This window comes from Eucalyptus grandis, chromosome 1 (assembly GCF_016545825.1).
Source record: "Eucalyptus grandis isolate ANBG69807.140 chromosome 1, ASM1654582v1, whole genome shotgun sequence".
In the NCBI taxonomy this organism is placed as follows: Eukaryota; Viridiplantae; Streptophyta; class Magnoliopsida; order Myrtales; family Myrtaceae; genus Eucalyptus; species Eucalyptus grandis.
The window spans coordinates 36,068,644-36,087,546 of NC_052612.1; the positions used below are offsets into that span (position 1 = coordinate 36,068,644).

At 39.7% G+C, this 18,903-nt stretch overlaps 1 protein-coding gene and 1 pseudogene across 1 annotated transcript; both read left to right on the top strand.

Moving 5' to 3' along the window:
* Window positions 1–2,186: 2,186 nt before the first annotated feature.
* LOC120286563 lies at window positions 2,187–10,025 on the top strand (annotated as a pseudogene).
* Window positions 10,026–14,948: 4,923 nt separating this feature from the next.
* LOC120291335 (G-type lectin S-receptor-like serine/threonine-protein kinase At2g19130) lies at window positions 14,949–18,254 on the top strand. The gene is given in 3 exon segments (XM_039308570.1): window positions 14,949–16,771; window positions 16,774–17,166; window positions 17,169–18,254. Coding segments are annotated over 3 exon segments (2,481 nt in total). The 5' UTR covers window positions 14,949–15,114; the 3' UTR covers window positions 17,600–18,254.
* The last annotated feature ends 649 nt before the right edge of the window (window positions 18,255–18,903 follow it).

Here is an 18,903-nt window from a genome sequence, read left to right on the forward strand (position 1 = left end):
ACCAGCTTTAGTGACCACACGGATAATTCTGATCTATGACCAAAGATTTCGATTTATGGGTTTATCAATATAGCTTCCTTTAAGACACAAAATAAAGCAGTTTAACACGTAGTCACTTTTACCGTTTCCTAACTAGTAAGCTGAAGACCCTTTTCTGATTTTATTTGTATCACCTTTTCTAATGTATAAAATAAGTGACAGAATCATGTAATCTCGTGCTGAAGCCAATGTTTTGCTATATCAGGCTCAATGTTATATGATCCGACAGTGCCTATATCATTGGGCCTCGCTTGGATTCTGATTAATTTAATACATTGGCCCATAGTCCTAAATGGATCCTACCATCGTCAAAGGACGGAAAAATAAGTGTTTATTCCCATGGATTAATGATATTTAAACAACGAATTTTGGAACGGGCCAGCAACGACAGCCATATTTCTTTATGACCGATATCTATTGTTTCCACAAAAAATAAATAAATAAATAAAATAAAATAAAATAAAAATTGAAACCTTTCAAAATATCCAAACATTGAAAATATAGAATCATATGGAATCTTTTCAAAGTATTTTTGCATTTAAAGTAATTTGTTTTCAGTTTGAAAATATAGAAGTAGGGTCACGAAGACAAGTTAGAAGTAGGTGAATAACACCACCAAATAGCCCCTGCCTTCATGATACAAAACTTAAATTTTGCTAGACTTTCATCAAAGGTCACTGCAATTTCCATCTTGATAAACCAGATTGAAAATGAAATCGAAGCCGAGCTGCAATTCTAGTGGTCCACTTGAAAGTGAGGATATATGATGTCAAGGATGATGTGAGGTACTTTCTCCAAGATAAAAATACCTTAAATGAAAAAAAAGAAATTCAGACGCAAGGGTTAGGACAAAAACAGAAAATAGGAACTTGCAAAGCATATCAGGTTCACCTGTCTGGTCTTCAATTTCCGTTCGGAAAGAACAAAAAGGAAAGAGATTTTCCACAAATATAGGGTCAAATTAACCTAAATCTATCATTAGCACCAACCAAAATTGATAGTCAAGTGTAGCGATGAAGCCACCATAGTAATGTTCCAAGCATCAAGAGGACTACATTGACACTAATCCTGCAGAGAAAGTTACATATGTACGGAAATTGATAAAACCGTCAAAGCCTATAATGGACGCTACGCCAAGTACCAATAGCTCCAAATCCGGGAGGAGGTCTCTTCACGCCATCACCCGTAGCCAAGGGCCTAGGACCCACCGACACAGTCGATAAGGCTTTTTTGATAAAGACATACAACCAATGTGATTCGTATATATAGGGAATAAATCAACGCGGTAATCTAGAGCTTAGTCCCTTGACTAACAAGTCGGTTCAGCATCTATGTGGAATGAGGGCATTTTGTTGAAGATACTAACTTCAAGATTAGCTTAGACAAGAGCAGGAATATCAAGAAAATTGGACCAAGCATCGTGAAAAGAAAATCTTGTTGGTTCAGCTTTCCAATGTATGAATGACTTTGACTCTTGGTTTCTTCCTTTGTTGTTGAATAGAGCAGTTAAAACTGTGTTCTTGCTTTACCAATGTCCAGTCCGCCTATGTTTCAAGTCTAGCTTGATCACTCAACGTACGATCTTGAGTTGGAGTGCTCACTGCTCAGATTCATTGTATGTTATTTAGTTGGACCAGTAGCGTCTTCTTCACTCTAGGGTATGCCCGTACTCGTCCATTGGTCTCGGCATTCGAACTTAAATAAGACCTCTCGTATGATGCCGGCCTAAATGCTTCTATCTGCGTATTCCATGAAAATGCCCTGGTCTCAGTAAGTTTCCACATATTACTCTGCGCGTTTTTTGACTCCTTCTTTGAGATCTCTTACCTCACCCTCACTCCAAGCACACACAGATATATACTTCCCCTGTGAATTATGTTTCTAAACCTGTCCGCTCGAACCTTGTTTGGTACAGCCTGGATAGCAACAACGGTAGTCCATGATCGTTCACACGCCCAATTTTCTTGCTTTGCTTATCTCTCTGCACCACCCACCTCCGTCTTGGCTCCAACACCATCTCCACCAACCAGTCCCTCTCCGGCAACCAAACCTTAATCTCCTCTAGCCGCTGTTAAAGAGACAGAACAAAGAAGAGTAGAACAGAAGCTGATAGAAGCAAAGAGGAGTAGAGCAAACTTGAAGAAAAGATGAAAGATGAGCTGGCCAACTATAAAGAAGTTGAAGAAACAGAAGCTGACCTGGTGATCCGTAGAAAAGCTGAGTTGGCAATCCTTGTGAAGAATCTGAATATACAAGCTGATCAAATGGAGCTGCACGTGTGTCACGTTTAATCATTCTGTTACTAAAGTTGTTATTTCTGGTTTGCACTTTAGTATAAAAGGATTTGAAGAAAACTGTTGTACGAGTATGATTCATTCTGTTGAAAGCTTGAATTACTCTATTCTCTGAATTTCCTCTGTTCTTCTCGAAGTTCTCTCTGTTCTTTCTGTATCTTTGTTCTTCTTCATATAGCAGAACCTTGTAAGATTGAATGAGAAGAAAGGTTGAAGGAAATATTCAATTGATGTATTGCAACTGATTGTTCAGCAATTACAGAATACAGAAATCTCTTGAATACAGGTTCTTCTCTAGATTATGTTTCTTCTCATGGTATCAGAGCATGTTTCCTGGGAGTTCTAGATCTAATATGTGTTACTGAAAGTCTGTGTGAAAGATCACATGAACAAGACATTACGAAGATCTTGTTGATTTCTCAATAAGCTGATTTTCGCAATTTACTTGATTGTTCCTCGCATCTTCAAAGTTTCCTAAAGAAATAGTATGGCAACGAGAGTGCAGAAGTATCCTTTTCCTATCCATGTGAATATAGCCAACTTTGTTACAATCAAGTTGAATGAAGAGAATTTTCTGTTATGGCAAGCGCAATTTAGCAGGTTTATGAAAAGTCAAGATTTGATTGGCTTTATTAATGGTGAAACATTATCACCTGCTCAAATGATGCAAACTGAGATTGGAGAAGTGATGAATCCTGATCACCTGGAATGGACAAAAACCGATCAACTAATCTCATCATGGATAAGCGGTGCAGTATCAGAGAATATTTTAAGCTTGATAATTGGCTTAGAAACTTCATTCGAGGTATGGCAGGCTCTTATAAACCGGTTTACTCAGAAGTCTGTAGCAAAAGAATTTGAGTTAAGATGAAAATTACAGGCTTGTAGGAAGAGAGATAGACCATTAAGTGAATACCTTCGAGAATTTAAAACTATCTGTGATCAATTGAATGCAATTGGAAAGCCTGTTGATGATATAATCAGGATGTTTGGCATACTTGAAGGGTTAGGTTCTGAATATGAAACCTTTAGAACAACCATGTACTGTCTTAAACCCCAGCCAGAGTATGATGAGGTTATCTCCCAACTTGAGAGATTTGAAACTAGATTGCAAACATATTCTATGAACCAGTACAATACTAACCTGGCATATTATGGACAAAGAAAGACTGAAACAGGTCTGCAGAGGTTTAATTCTAGTAATCAAGGAGGAAGTATTCAAGGGGGATACAACTCTGGCAGAGGACAGTTCATTAATAGAAGAGGTCGTGGAAATAATTTTCTTTGGAAAGGGAAGGAATCAATAGAATACTCGAACTTGACAAAGCAATATCGAGGTCAATAAGGGTAATTGGTCTAACCATGGACAAGGGTTTAGACCATACACAAACTCTTCTCAGAGATATCAAGGTGTTAGATCCTATCCACCTCAAGGGTCAAATGGTGATAAGCTCGTACAGGATACAAAGCCAATGAATAATGGTCCTCTGGAATGTCAAATCTGTAAGAGATCAGGTCATACAGCACTTAGATGCTGGTATCGCTTTGATAATTCATATCAAGCAGATGAAATACCAACTGCTCTAGCAGCTATGCATATTGAAGAACCATATGGCTCTGAATAGTATCTAGACACAGGGGCTACATCACACATTACAGCAAATGCTGGTATGATTCAAAACTATGTTGCATATAGTGGTAATGATACAATTATGATAGGAGATGGGTCCTATTTATCAATCTCATGTATTGGTAATGGAACCTTAAATACAGCAACTAGTATATTACCACTAAATGATGTTTTAATAGTCCCTGGTCTTTTATATTTGACAAACATGGGGTATATATGAAGGACAATTACAATCATACAACAGTGAAGCTAGGAAGGAAAATCAAGGGGCTATATCAAGTGGAATCTAGAGGAACAGAAGCTTTCTTCACTCAGGCTCAACATGAAGTAGGAGAAGATGTCTGGCATCAAAGACTTGCTCATACCAGCTTAAAAACAGTAAAGATTCTGCAGAGTCAACATCTAATTCAATATAAGTCGAATGCTCCAAGTATGTGTAGCAGCTGTCAAATTGCTAAGAGCTCAGCTTTGCCCTTTCCTATCTCAGAACATATCTCTAATGTTCCTCTAGAAAAGATACATTGTGATGTATGGGGACCATCACCAATTTCATCTGTTCAGAAGTTTCATTACTATGTCATCTTTGTGGATGATTTCTCTCGATATAGCTGGATATATCCAATGAGACAGAAGTCAGAAGTATATGACGTGTTTGTTTTGTTTCAAAGACTAGTAGAGAATCAACTCGATCACAAGATCAAAGTGTTTCAAAGTGATGGAGGAGGAGAATTCACAAACATCAAATTTCATAATCATCTACAACAGTGTGGGATTAAACATAACATCTCTTGTCCTTATACACCATAACAAAATGGTGTCTCCGAGAGGAAGCATCGACATGTGGTTGAATTGGGTCTAGCAATGCTGTATCATGCAAGAGTACCATTAAAAACTTTGGGTAGATGCCTTCATGACAGCAGTCTATGTAATCAATATGCTCCCCACAACAAAACTGAATATGAACTCACCTCACTATAAGCTGTACAAACAGAGACCAAATTATGCTCATCTACGGGTTTTTGGATCAGCTTGTTATCCTTGCCTCAGATCCTATACAAAGCATAAATTTGATCCAAGGTCTCTCATGTGTATATTTCTTGGATACAGTGAGAAACATAAAGGCTACATGTGTCTTTTGCCTACTAATGGACGTGTCTATATTAGTAGACATGTAGTTTTTGATGAAAAAGAATTGCCCTTTACTCGATAAACTACTTCTGAATATCGACAAGGATCTGAACTATACAAGCATTGGATAAGAAGTTCAGCATCTACTACATCCAATACTACCAAACAGATTCAGCCACAAGCCAATAAATCAAGTGAATCTTTGCAGAGTACTAGATCAAGTCAGATCACTCCAGAAATACAGAACAGTGAGATCAGCAATGTAAATCATGCAGTTATGCCACAAATGAACATAGTACCTAATGCTGAGCTTCAGATCACTCCTAATAATGCATTCAATAATGTTGAAACACCTCAGATATCTCCAGATATTGAACAACAAGTGTCTATTAGTCAGGAATCTGACTTGACATCTCCTGCTAACATAGAACAACCACAAATTAGTCCTATATCAGAAGTCACACAAGGTACATTATCTACTCATCCTATGCAGACTAGACTAAGATCTGGGATTATTAAAGCAAATCCCAAATATGCATGTTTGGTTGAATATCAGGTTCCAATTGAACCAAAGTCAGTAAAATCTGCATTAGCACACACAAGATGGTGTCAAGCAATGCATGAAGAAATGGATGCTTTATATCAAAACAAAACCTGGGAGTTAGTCCCTAGAAATGATCAAATGAATGTTATTGGCTGCAAATGGGTGTTTAAAACTAAACTTGCACCAGATGGCAGTTTAGATAGACTGAAAGCTCGACTTGTAGCCAAAGGTTTTCATCAAGAAGAAGGTCTTGATTTCACAGAAACCTATAGTCCTGTAGTAAAGCATGCTACAACCCGAATAATTCTCTCAGTAGCAATGGTAAAACAGTGGCCAATTCATCAGTTAGATGTTAAAAATGCCTTCTTACATGGTAACTTGAGTGAAACAGTTTATATGGAACAGCCACCAGGTTTTAAAGAATCACAGAGACCTCATCATGTTTGTCTTCTTAGAAAATCCCTCTATGGACTTCGACAAGCCCCTCGAGCTTGGTTTGACAAGTTGAGCAGTTTCTTACTAGAATATGGGTTCTTTTGTAGCTCAAGTGATCCTTCCTTGTTCATTCTACATGCTGGTAAAGAAACAATCCTCTTACTACTATATGTTGATGATATCCTTTTAACTGGAAGCTCATCTCAAGTTTTCTCTGGTCTCATTACTGCTCTAAGTCTTCAGTTTCATATGAAGGATCTTGGTTCACTACACTATTTCCTTGGCATTGAAGTTAAGCGTACCCCTGACCATTTGTTCCTTTGCCAAGCCAAATACGCTATAGATCTTCTCACCCGAACCCATATGCTCGAGTCTAAACCAATTTCAACTCCCCTTTCATTAAGACCAACCATTTTGATCAATGACTCTATGGCCTTGTCAAATCCTGCTAAGTATAGAAGCATTGTTGGTGGCCTCCAATACCTCACCTTAACTCGGCCAGACATTGCCTATGCCACTAATCTACTCTGCCAGAAAATGCAGAAACCTACCATTGCAGATCTCCATAGAATGAAAAGAAATCGAGATATGTTAAAGGTACAATCCACTTTGGCTTATTCATTCATTCACAAAGCACCATGCATCTCTATGGATTCTCAGATGCAGACTGGGCTAGATGTACTGAAACCAGAAGATCAACAACTGGATTTTGCACATATCTTGGCTCCAATCTCATCTCTTGGGCAGCAAAGAAACAGCCAACAGTTAGTAGGTCTTCTACAGAGGCTGAGTACCGTGCACTTGCATCAACCACTGCTGATCTCACTTGGATCAGCTTTGTCTTACGAGACATCGGTTGTTCTCTTACTCCTCCAATTCATCTATACTGTGACAATAAATCAGCTATCTCACTCACTGTTAATCCTGTCTTACATGCTCGAACAAAACATATTGAAGTAGATTTTCACTTTGTTCGAGAAAATGTATCTTCTGGGTCGTTACATGTAAAATATATTCCTAGTAATTACCAACTTGCTGATATCTTTACAAAACCTTTGTCAAGAATAGCACATTCTCATCTACGAGTCAAATTGGGAATTTGTACTCTTCCCATTCCCAATTTGAGGGGGGATGTTAAAGAGACAGAACAAAGAAGAGTAGAACAGAAGTTGATAGAAGCAAAGAGGAGTAGAGCAAACTTGAAGAAAAGATGAAAGATGAGCTGGCCAACTATAAAGAAGTTGAAGAAACAGAAGCTGACCTGGTGATCTGTAGAAAAGCTGAGTTGGCAATCCTTGTGAAGAATCTGAATATACAAGCTGATCAAATGGAGCTGCACGTGTGTCACGTTTAATCATTCTGTTACTAAAGTTGTTATTTCTGGTTTGCACTTTAGTATAAAAGGATTTGAAGAAAACTGTTGTACGAGTATGATTCATTCTGCTGAAAGCTTGAATTACTCTGTTCTCTGAATTTCCTCTGTTCTTCTCGAAGTTCTCTCTGTTCTTTCTGTATCTTTGTTCTTCTTCATATAGCAAAACCTTGTAAGATTGAATGAGAAGAAAGGTTGAAGGAAATATTCAATTGATGTATTGCAACTGATTGTTCAGCAATTACAGAATACAGAAATCTCTTGAATACAGGTTCTTCTCTAGATTCTGTTTCTTCTCAGCCGCAACTTCAAGCTCGGCTTCTTCACACCAGGTAACTCCTCGTACTCCTACATAGGCATCTGGTACAACAAAATCAGCGTGCAAACGGTCGTCTGGGTCTCCAACAGAGACAACCCTGTCACCGATAGGTACTCCACTGAACTTAAGATCTCGGGTGGAAATCTTGTAATGGTCAACGACTCTGAAGTCCCCGTTTGGTCCACGAATCTGACTCCTTCATCTGGGTCGAGCTCCACGGTGGCGGTTCTTGGGGATGATGGCAACTTCGCTCTCAAAGACGGGCTGAATTCTTCCGTGACTCTGTGGCGAGCTTCGATCACCTGACGCACACGTGGCTTCGGGGTGCGAAAATGGGAATCGACAAGCGCACGAGCACGAGTCAGCTATTGACATCATAGAAGAACGCCGAGGATCCTTCGACAGGTTTGTTCTCTTTCCAGCTCGAGCCATCTAGTGAGTACTACATATGGTGGAATAGGAATGAGCATTACTGGACCACTGGGGTGTGGGACGAAAATTTTCTCTTTGGTCCCTGAAATGAGATTGAACTATATTTACGATTTCAAAGTTGTGGACAACGAGAACGAGAGCTACTTCACCTAAGTGTACACCAATGCCAACACCATATCAAGGTTTGTGATGGATTTTCTGGGCAGAACAAGATGGTGTCCTGGTTGCCTTCTTCACTACCGTGGAACTTGTTCTGGTCTCAGCCCCAGCAACAATGCGAGGTGTAGAGACTTTGCGGGCCTTTTGGTGTTTGCAGCGAGGGTACTGACAATTTCTGCAGCTGCTTGCCAGGGTTTAGCATCAGCTCTCTGAGTGATTGGTCTGGCAGCTGCAAGAGGGATTCGGACTTGAATTGTGCGGCAAATGCTTCAAATGCGGAGAAAGACCATTTCTTGCTAAGGTCGAACATGAAATTGCCTGATGATCCCCAATCTTTAGTTGTCCGGAGCAATCAGGAATGCCGAGCTGCTTGTTTGAGCAATTGCTCTTGCACGGCTTATGCTTTCAAGGATAATGCCTGCTCAATTTGGATTGGGGATCTCTTCAATGCACAACAGCTCGCACAAGGCGATACTACTGGAAGTAGCTCCTATCTCGGGCTTGTTGCCTCCACCGTTGAGGATCCAAGCAAGAAGAGCAATGTGAGTGCCGTGGTTGCTGGGTCTGTTAGCACCACGATAGCCATATTAGCCATTGTCTTGTTCGGCGTTTGGAGATGGAGGAGAAGGGCAATTGTAACAACAAAGACAGTGGAGGGTTCACTGATAGCTTTTGCATACAGGGACTTGCCAGTAGCAACAAAGAATTTCTCAGAGAAGTTGGGTGGGGGCAGGTTCGGTTCAGATTTTAAAGGAACATTCCCGATTCAATTCACATAGTGGTCAAGAAGCTTGAAAGCATAAGCCAAGGAGAGAAGCAATTCGGAACAGAAGTAATCACAATCGGCACCATCCAGCATGTGAATCTTGTCAGGCTTCGTGGGTTCTGCTTTGAAGGTTACACAAGGCTGTTGGTCTACAATTTCATGCCAAATGGTTCGTTAGACTATCATGTCTTTCGTAGAAAGGACTCGAAGACCTTGGATTGGAAAACGAGGTACCAAATTGCTTTGGGAACGGCTTGAGGTCTGGCTTATCTCCATGAAAAGTGCAGAGACTGCATCATACATTGTGACATCAAGCCAGAGAACATCCTTCTAGATGCTGATGTATGTCCAAAAGTGGCAGATTTTGGCATGGCAAAGCTTGTTGGCCGAGATTTCAGCAGGGTGTTGACAACCATGAGAGGCACAAGAGGGTATCTTGCGCCGGAGTGGATCTCTGGAGTGGCCATAACAGTAAAATCTGATGTTTATAGCTATGGGATGATGCTTTTTGAGTTTGTGTCGGGAAGGAGGAACTTAGAGCTATCGAAAAATGGGGCCATCAAGTTCTTCCCAACATGGGCTGCTAGTAAATTAGCCGAAGGAGGTGACCTGCTTAATCTTTTGGACCCAAACTTGATGGCAAATGCCAATACTGAAGAGCTAACTAGGATTAGCAGAGTCGCTTGTCGGTGTGTCCAAGATGAGGAAACTCACAGGCCATCGATGGGGCAGGTTGTTCAAATACTCGAGGGGGTGTTGGATGTGATCCTGCCCAGGATACCGAGTCCTTCAACTGTTTCTTAGTAATCAGGAGCATGGAGTTTTTTTCACTGAGTCGTCATCGTTGAACCAGAGTCCCCAGATGAGGAGTAACAACCTAAAATGCTTCCTTGCAGAAGCAAAATAGTTCATCTTCAACAAAGTCCAAGTCTTGAGGATGATAAGATAAGAGCTTAGTACAAGAAGTGCTTCAGTTAGTGCATATACTCTTCTACTTTTTCTGTAGTCAACAAAGAATCTCAGCATTTGGGGATTGGCTTTCTTGGGGCTTTTTTCCCTAGCTATTTTTGTTACATATATACAAGCAAGCTTGGATGACCGGTTGTAAAGACCCTTCACCTGTATAATGATCTGTTCTCTGCTTTTTGAGATCCAAGGTGATATTGGAAATTAGCATCGAAAACTTTCTGATAATTTTGGCACTGGAATTGGGATCTAACGTATTGGTATCTCCTAGCTTGGATCCCAGCTGGTGCCTCACATGGTTCTCAAATCTGCCCCCATCGCATGCAAAGCAAGCTGTAAGGCTTGGCATTTCTAATTTATAACTCCTTTTGCTACTTGCTTGGTTTATACAATGAGTCATGGTATGAAAATCACCCTTGAAACTACGGCTTGCTAGGACCGGAATATTAGATCATGATAATTTCCAACTGATCTATGTATTACTAGCAGATCCTAATGTTGAAGCTGTAGGATGTTAATGCCCGCTCCATTTTTCACATAGCATTTATATCTCTTCTAAGGTTGAGTTTTTTTAATCACCTCATCGCTTTATGTTTCGAATATGAGTACTCGAACCTTTTAGCAAAACTGATTTATAACGTGATGGATGAGACTTTTGTTGGGTGCTCTTACTCAATTTATAAGTTCTGTAAAACCAAATTCAGTATCTCAATGTTACTTGTTAAAAATCTCTATTGTTTGTTCTGGTGGGAAATTGGTTGAGTTTCTCATTTCAATCGGGTTGATTCAAACAGTATTTTCCATTGCAAGAGGGGATTAAATGCAAGTCCAAGTCCACTTTAATTTATCGTTGAAGAAGCCTGTTTTGGAAGGCCTAGCTTTTATTTTTCAGTTCATAATCTATTCATATCAAGGCTAATCTTGTTCGGCCTTCACAATACCATAGTCCCCTCACTTTTGCCAAGCTTCGCCTCATTTGTTTTTCCTTGTTGCCATTACACCTTTTTTCTTTTCCTTTCTCCTATACACAATTCTTTAAATACTTTCAATATGATGTGTTGTTTTTTTTTTTTTTTTGGTAAGGTTGATATGATGTGTTGTTTCACTTTTCTTGTGGTAATTATTTTACTCTTATTGTTGATCCTTCTCTAGTGAGGAAAAAATACCAAAAAAGTCATAAATATATTACATTGGTACCAATTTAATGTTAAACTTTTTCACATTAGTACTAATTCGGTCAATCTGGCCAATTTTGGCTGGCCAGTGTTGATGTGCACGTCGACCAAAATTAGGCTGATGGACTGAATTGGTACCAATATAAAAAAATTATGATTGAATTGGTCTAATTAAAAGATTTAGAACTGAATTGATTTCAATACAATAGGTTTATGACTTTTTTTTTATACTTTTCCCTTCTCAGATGCTAGAGGTGCTATTATAATATCTTAACTTCCTTTAGCAATAAAAAGACGTGTAATCTGCTTAAATCTTTATTTAGTTGTGCTTCTACAAAAATCAACCCTCTCTATGATCATTTATTTTAAAGTTATATCTCAAATTTGAATTCGTGAAAGAAATTTGACTAGAGATGAATTGTAAGAAACTAGGTCAATTAAGGAAAATCCTAAAGCCGAATATTTCTGGACGTCGGTAAAGGAAATCTAGATTTCATATTTGGCGTCAGAGTCCAAAGAGCAAATTTGGACCTTAAGTTGCCGATTCGTTAACTCCAACAAAAGGCCAGAACTTGTAGATTATGAAAATCAATTTCCGCATGGGAGTTGGTCAACACAACAACCGAACAAGAAAGATCGGAGTTGGACTGGGTTTCCTTCTTCAATCGGTCAACTTGGCTATTATATACGGAATAACACCTTGAAAAATCCAAAATTGACATATTTATAACAAATTTACCAAAATCTAAATTTATTCAAATTTGTACACCTACGATAAATTCACCTTAAATAATTTTTTTAACTATAAAAAATCTCAAACTAGCACATCTGTCACAAATAGAGAGTAAAATCCAAAATTGATACAACATTAATTGTCAAATGTCATTCAATTCAACAATTTGATAATAAAATTTAAAGGAAATTAATGGACGGTAAATTTGTTACAAGTATATCAAAGTTTTAGATAAATCTTATTACTGGTTCACGATTTATTATGAAATTACCATAAATATAAATATACAATTGTGGATTGCTCCGTTGGTTATGAAGAAATATTAAAGTGTAGTTCTTAGTGAATGTCAAGGAAGTTCTATATTTGTTAGTGACGGCCAATTGGCACTGCAGGTTTGGTAGTGGGTTCTTCACGGAATAACATTAATAGCTTATGTGTTGGACTCAATTAAATCTTGTGAGGATTTATTTAATTCATTTTTGAGATTGAGATATTATTTCGTGAAGAATTGTAAGTTTAAATACTACGTGAATTATTGAGTATAATTGGATCTTGGAAAACATAATAATGTTTGAGTAATTTGAGTCTGGTTGTACTTTTCATTGGATTTGCTCGATCTAGAGTGAATTCTTTGCTGCTCTCTCAATTGACATATGTCACATCAATAGAATCATTTAAATTTGGTGTCCAATTTATTTTCTTATTTTGTCTATTTCATTGTTCGATCAGTTAGATTTCACAATAATTTAAAAGATGAAGGCATTGATAAATGGTCTCTCTACTTTTGCTCAACAATCAAAGTCATTCTTTTAATATATTTTAAGAAAAAAATCGCAAAAACTCCATATTTTGTCGATTGTGATATATTTACTCTAAACTATTTTTGGTGACACCAAAAACTCTAAATTTATACTTGTATGACACATTTATCCTAATTTTTTTTCTATAACACCAAAGTTTTTGGGGTTAATATGTCACATCATACAAATTTGAAGTTTTAGGTGGCACATTATATAAGTTTAGAGTAAATATGCAATATAAGTATGAATTTGGAGTTTTTGGTGTCATAAAATAAGTTTGGGATATATATATCACTCTAAATATAATTTAGAGTTTTCGGTGATTTTACATTTCTTTGGATTTGAAACCGTTCTTCCACTTAAGTGCCATTGGTCGTCCCTGTGTTGGAACACTATTAGCTATTTTTTGGTGTCAATTTTTATTTTATTTGTTGAGGATTTTTCTTTCTTTCTCCAAATGTAGGCTGTCTTTCTCCTTTTTAGGTTATTCATTTTACGAAAACTAAAACCCACAAAATATATTGCCTACACTAATGCAAAAACACGATTATTTGTATAGACTCAAGACAAGCAATTGAGTAGCTATGGGCAGTGAGCTCTGTGGCTCATGACTTGAGCAAATATGACTGCTACAAGATCAAAGCTCATGCGGCAATGCCATGAGCTCAAAGATTAAGTAGCCATGGCTCAAGCTTTGTGACTCAAATAGACATCATGGCCATGGCCATCTGCGAGCTTGAGCTTGAATAGCCATGGCCAATGCTAACTTAGAGTTGGAGCTCATGGTAATAGTGGGTCATAATGGAGCTCTCTCGTAATTGTGCCATTTTTTTTTTTTTTTAATGTTTATGTTGCCTAATTTAGCACCTGTTTTTCCTAAAATAATTATATGAGCGGAGTACCACACAATAGGTATGCTGGCATCTTGTTCATAAAAATTGAATGGCAAAGTATAACGGAATGATTAGTGGTGATACTTCAAGCCACAAAAAAATCTTAAGCTTTATCAACTGTGACACATTTATTCCAATTTTTTTTTTGTAACATCAAAAATCCCAAACTCGTACACGTGTAGTAATACATTTATCCAAAACTTTTTTTTTTTACACCAAAAAACCCAAACTTATACTTTTGTAACATCAAAACCCTAAACTTTTGTTTTGTAACAATAAAAACCCGAGACTAATAGTCAAGTCACACATCTACCCCAAAAATTTGGTGTCATAGAAAAAGTTTGAGGTATTTGGTGTCACAAAAAGAAAAGTTTGAGGTTTTTTATGTCACAAAACAAAAGTATGGAGTAAATGTGTGACACTGCAATATTTTGAGATAAATGAGTCACATAGGTAAAAGTTTGAAATTTTTAATATTACAAAAAAAAAAAAAAAGTTTGGGGTAAATATTTCACAATGGTCATAATTTAAGGTTTTTTGTGGCTTTTACCATACTTTTAAATAGTAGAGAGATGCTTTAAAAAAGTAGAGGGGATTTTGATTTTCAGGCTAAAATATAAGGGCCACCGGTAAATCGAATCCATAAAGAAAGTGGCATATGTATAGGAATTGATAAAACAGTAAAAGATTATAATGGACACATCGCCAAGTACCATCGCTCCAAGTCCAACCAGAGAGGCCTCTTCAAACCAACACGTATGGCCATGACAAAGTCTATAAGGTTTTTCTAGTAAAGGCACACAACCGTGATGTTACATATATATAAATTGGGGAAAAAAATCAATGTGTCGCTCTAGAGTTTTCCCTCGACAAACAGGTCAGCTCAGCATGCGTGGAACAAGCACATTTTGTTGAAGATATTGGCCTCAAGTCTACCTTAGACAATAGTAGGGACCATAAGAATATTGGACAATGCTACATGAAAATCAAACCTTGTCGGTCCAGCTTTTCAAATATATGAATGACTTTGACACATGGATTTGTTCCTTTGTTGTTGACTGATGCTGGTAAAACTATGTTTAAAGTCCTGCTTGATCACTCAAATGTTTGATGTTGAGTTTGAGTGTTCTCATTGCATGTTATTCCAGTGTATGATGAGGACATGTCCAAGTTGCACCACTAGCGTCTTCTTCACTCTAGGATATGCTCATCCTTGTCCACTGGTATGATGCCTGCTTAAACGCTTCTATCTAGGTACTCCATGACAATGCGCTAGTCTCAGTTGAAGTTTCCCCACGGCACTTTGCGCGTTTCTTGACCCGTTCTTCTTTGAGATCTCTTTCCTCACCCTTGCTCCGAGCACAAACGAGTATATATACTTTTCCCTGTGAATCTTGTTTCTACACATGTAATCCTATATGGTACAGCCATGGATAGCAAAAACAGTAGTCCATGGTCGTTCATACTCCCAATTTTCTTGCTTTGCTCATCTCTGTACACCCACCTCTGTCTTGGCACAGACAAACTCGATGCGAATCGATCTATATCTGGTAATCAAACCTTAACCTCCTCGGGTGGCCACTTTACACTTGGCTTCTTCTCGCCGGGTAACTCCACGTACTCCTACATAGGCATCTGGTACAACAAAATCAGCGTGCAAACCGTCGTCTGGGTCGCCAACCGAGACAACCCTATCACTGACAGGCAATCCACTGAGCTGAAGGTCTCGGGTGGCAATCTTGTGATTGTTAACAACTCCGAAGTCCCCGTTTGGTCCACAAATCTGACTGCTTCTTCATCTGGATCGAGCTCCATGGTGGCGGTTCTTGAGGACGACGGCAACTTCGCTCTCAAAGCGGCGCCGACTTCTTCCGTGACTCTGTGGCAGAGCTTTGATTACCCAACGCACACGTGGCTTCCCGGTGCCAAATTAGGGATCGACAAGCGCAAAAACAGGAGTCAGCTCTTGACATCATGGAAGAACGCTGAGGACCCTTCGACAGGTTTGTTTTCTCTCGGTCTCCAGCCATACAGTGACGGTGAGTACTACGTAAGGTGGAATGGGTCTGAGCATTACTGGACTAGTGGGGCGTGGGACAATCAGACGAAAGTTTTCTCTTTGATCCCTGAAATGAGTGAGAACTATATTTACGATTTCAAATATGTGGACAATGAGAACGAGAGCTACTTCACCTATTCAGTCAAAATCTCCTTGAACACCATATCAAGGCTTGTGATGGACCTTTCTGGGCAGATCAAGCAGGAGTCCTGGTTGCCTTCTTTCCAGTTGTGGAACTTGTTCTGGTCTCAGCCCCGGCAACAATGTGAGGTGTATAGACTTTGTGGGCCTTTCAGTGTTTGCAGCGAGCAGAGCGAAGTTTCGTGCAGCTGCTTGCCGGGATTTAGCATAAGCTCTCCAATGGATTGGAATCGGAGTGGTTGGTCTGGTGGTTGCAAGAGGAATTCGAACTTAAATTGTGCAGCGAACGCGGAGAAAGACCGTTTCTGGCCTATGTCTAACATGAAATTGCGTGATGATCCTCAATCTTTAGTTGCAGGGAGCGATCAGGAATGCCGAACTGCTTGTTTGAGCAATTGCTCTTGCATGGCTTATGCTTTCAAGGATAATGCCTGCTCAATCTGGATCGGGGATCTCTTCAATGTGGAACAGCTCAAACAAGGCACTACCCCTGGAACGAGTTTCTATGTCCGGCTTGCTGCCTCCGAAATTAAGGATCCCAGCAAGAAGAGTAATGTAACTGCAACAGTGGTAGGGTCTGTTGGTGCCGCGGTAACGATATTAGCCATTGTCTCGTTTGCCGTTTGGAGATGGAGGAGAGGGGCAACTGTAACAACAAAAGTAGTGGAGGGTTCACTGATAGCCTTTACATACCGGGAGTTGCAAGTAGCAACAAAGAATTTCTTAGAGAAGTTGGGTGGGGGTGGGTTCGGTTCAGTTTTCAAAGGAACATTACCTGATTCAAGTCACATAGCGGTCAAGAAGCTTGAAAGCATAAGCCAAGGTGAGAAGCAATTCCGAACGGAAGTAAGCACAATCGGCACTATCCAGCATGTGAATCTTGTCAGGCTCGCGGATTCTGCTCTGAAGGTGACAAGAGGCTGTTGGTCTACGATTTCATGCCAAATGGTTCCTTAGGCTATCATCTCTTTCATAGAAAGGACTCGAAGACCTTGGATTGGAAAACGAGGTACCAAATTGCTTTGGGAATAGCTCGAGGTCTGGCTTATCTCCATGAGAAGTGCAGAGATTGCATCATACATTGTGACATCAAGCCAGAGAACATCCTTCTAGATGCTGAATTCTGTCCAAAAGTGGCAGATTTTGGCCTGGCAAAGCTTGTTGGCCGAGATTTCAGCAGGGTGTTGACAACCATGAGAGGCACAAGAGGGTATCTTGCGCCGGAGTGGATCTCTGGAGTGGCCATAACAGTAAAAGCTGATGTTTATAGCTATGGGATGATGCTTTTGAGTTTGTGTCGGGAAGGAGGAACTTAGAGCTATCGGAAAATGGGGCCATCGAGTTCTTCCCAACATGGGCTGCTAGCAAGATAGCTGAAGGAGGTGACCTGCTTGATCTTTTGGACCCAGACTTGGAGAAAAACGCTGATACTGAAGAGCTAAATAGGATATGCAGAGTTGCTTGCTGGTGTGTCCAAGATGAGGAAACTCACAGGCCATCGATGGGGCTGGTTGTTCAAGTACTCGAGGGGTTGTTGGATGTGAACCTGCCCAGGATACCGAGAGCCCTTCAACTGCTTCTTGATAATCAGGAGCATGTAGTTTTCTTCACTGAGTCGTCATCATCGAACCAGAATTCCCAGACGAAGAGTAAGACCTCAACTGCTTCCTTGCAGAACCCAAATAGTTCATCTTCGATGAAGTCCGAGTCTTGAGGATGATAAGATAAATGCTTAGTACAAGAAGTGCTTCAGTTAGATAGTGCATATGCTCCTCTGCTTTTTCTGTAGTCAAGAGCGAATCTCAGCATTTGGGGATTGGCTTTCTTGGGGCTTTTTCCCCTAGCTATTTATGTTGCACATAGATACAAGCAAGCTTGGAATAAGTGCGCGGCTAGACCAGTTGTAAAGATTCTTCATTCTATATAATGATCTGTTGTCTGCTTTTTGAGATCCCAGGTGACATTGGTAGTTAGCATCGAAAACTGTCATCTCCACGAGCCCGAGAGGGAGAGAGTGCGAGCGAGAGAGGGGGAGAAGGCACCGAAATCCGCGAGTTGTATGGAGAAAAAAGGCTCGGACGCCGTCAACGGCCCATCGGACCACCCACCCGACGTTGTATCCCCTGTTGTGGTGAGCTAGGGTTGTCCGCCTTTTTTCGTTTGTTTGTTTGTGCGTGCTGGGGTTGTCGGGCCGGGACTCGCAGCTGTCGGCTTCACGCGAGTTCCGGCCCCCGACCGTCCGTAGTCTGCCTCCCCGCCGGTCCCCGCTGGTCCCCGCTATTCGCCTGTTCGAAGCCTATCGCGATCCCGAGCCCGAAGGGCTCCGCCTTGTCCTCCTCAACTGGTGCCTGCTAGGCGAGCGCCGGATCTGCAGTGACCGGCGGTGATGGGTAGCCTTTAGGCTATAGGTTTTTTTTTTTTTTTTTTATGAAAACGGGCCAAATCGATTTGGGCTTTTTTGTTTTAAGAAAAGAAAAAATCCCAGGCCGGGCCTGCATTGCAGGCCCGTCCGGGTCTTGGGTGGACGACCTGGGTCGGACCCAACCCGACCAATGTTTTACACAATTTTCCAAAAAATATCAGAAAAAGTCAAAAAATGATTTATATCTTCAAAAAAGACCAAAAAATCCAATAATCCATTTATGTTCAAAAGATAGAAAAAGACCAATGCTTTTCCTCCACACATGGAAAATCTCTTGAGAATCCAAAAAGTCTTAGGGTTTAAGCATGATTAGGTATTGGAATGGCATTAGTAATTAACTAGTGTAATCGAGTCCCTGAACTTAGTTTCTCTAGTGTGAATATTCCTCTCAATATTTCGCTTGGGTTTCTAATTGACCCACCCTAAATTGATTAGTGGTGACTACATTTTAAAATTAACTTATAGGCAAAAAATATCAAACCATTAAGGGCATGTTTGTTAATATTCTTTTTTTCTATTTATAAACAAACTTTATGTTTTTTTGTTCTAGGGAACAAAAAAAAAAAAAAAAAAAAAAACAGAAACGCGTTTGTTTG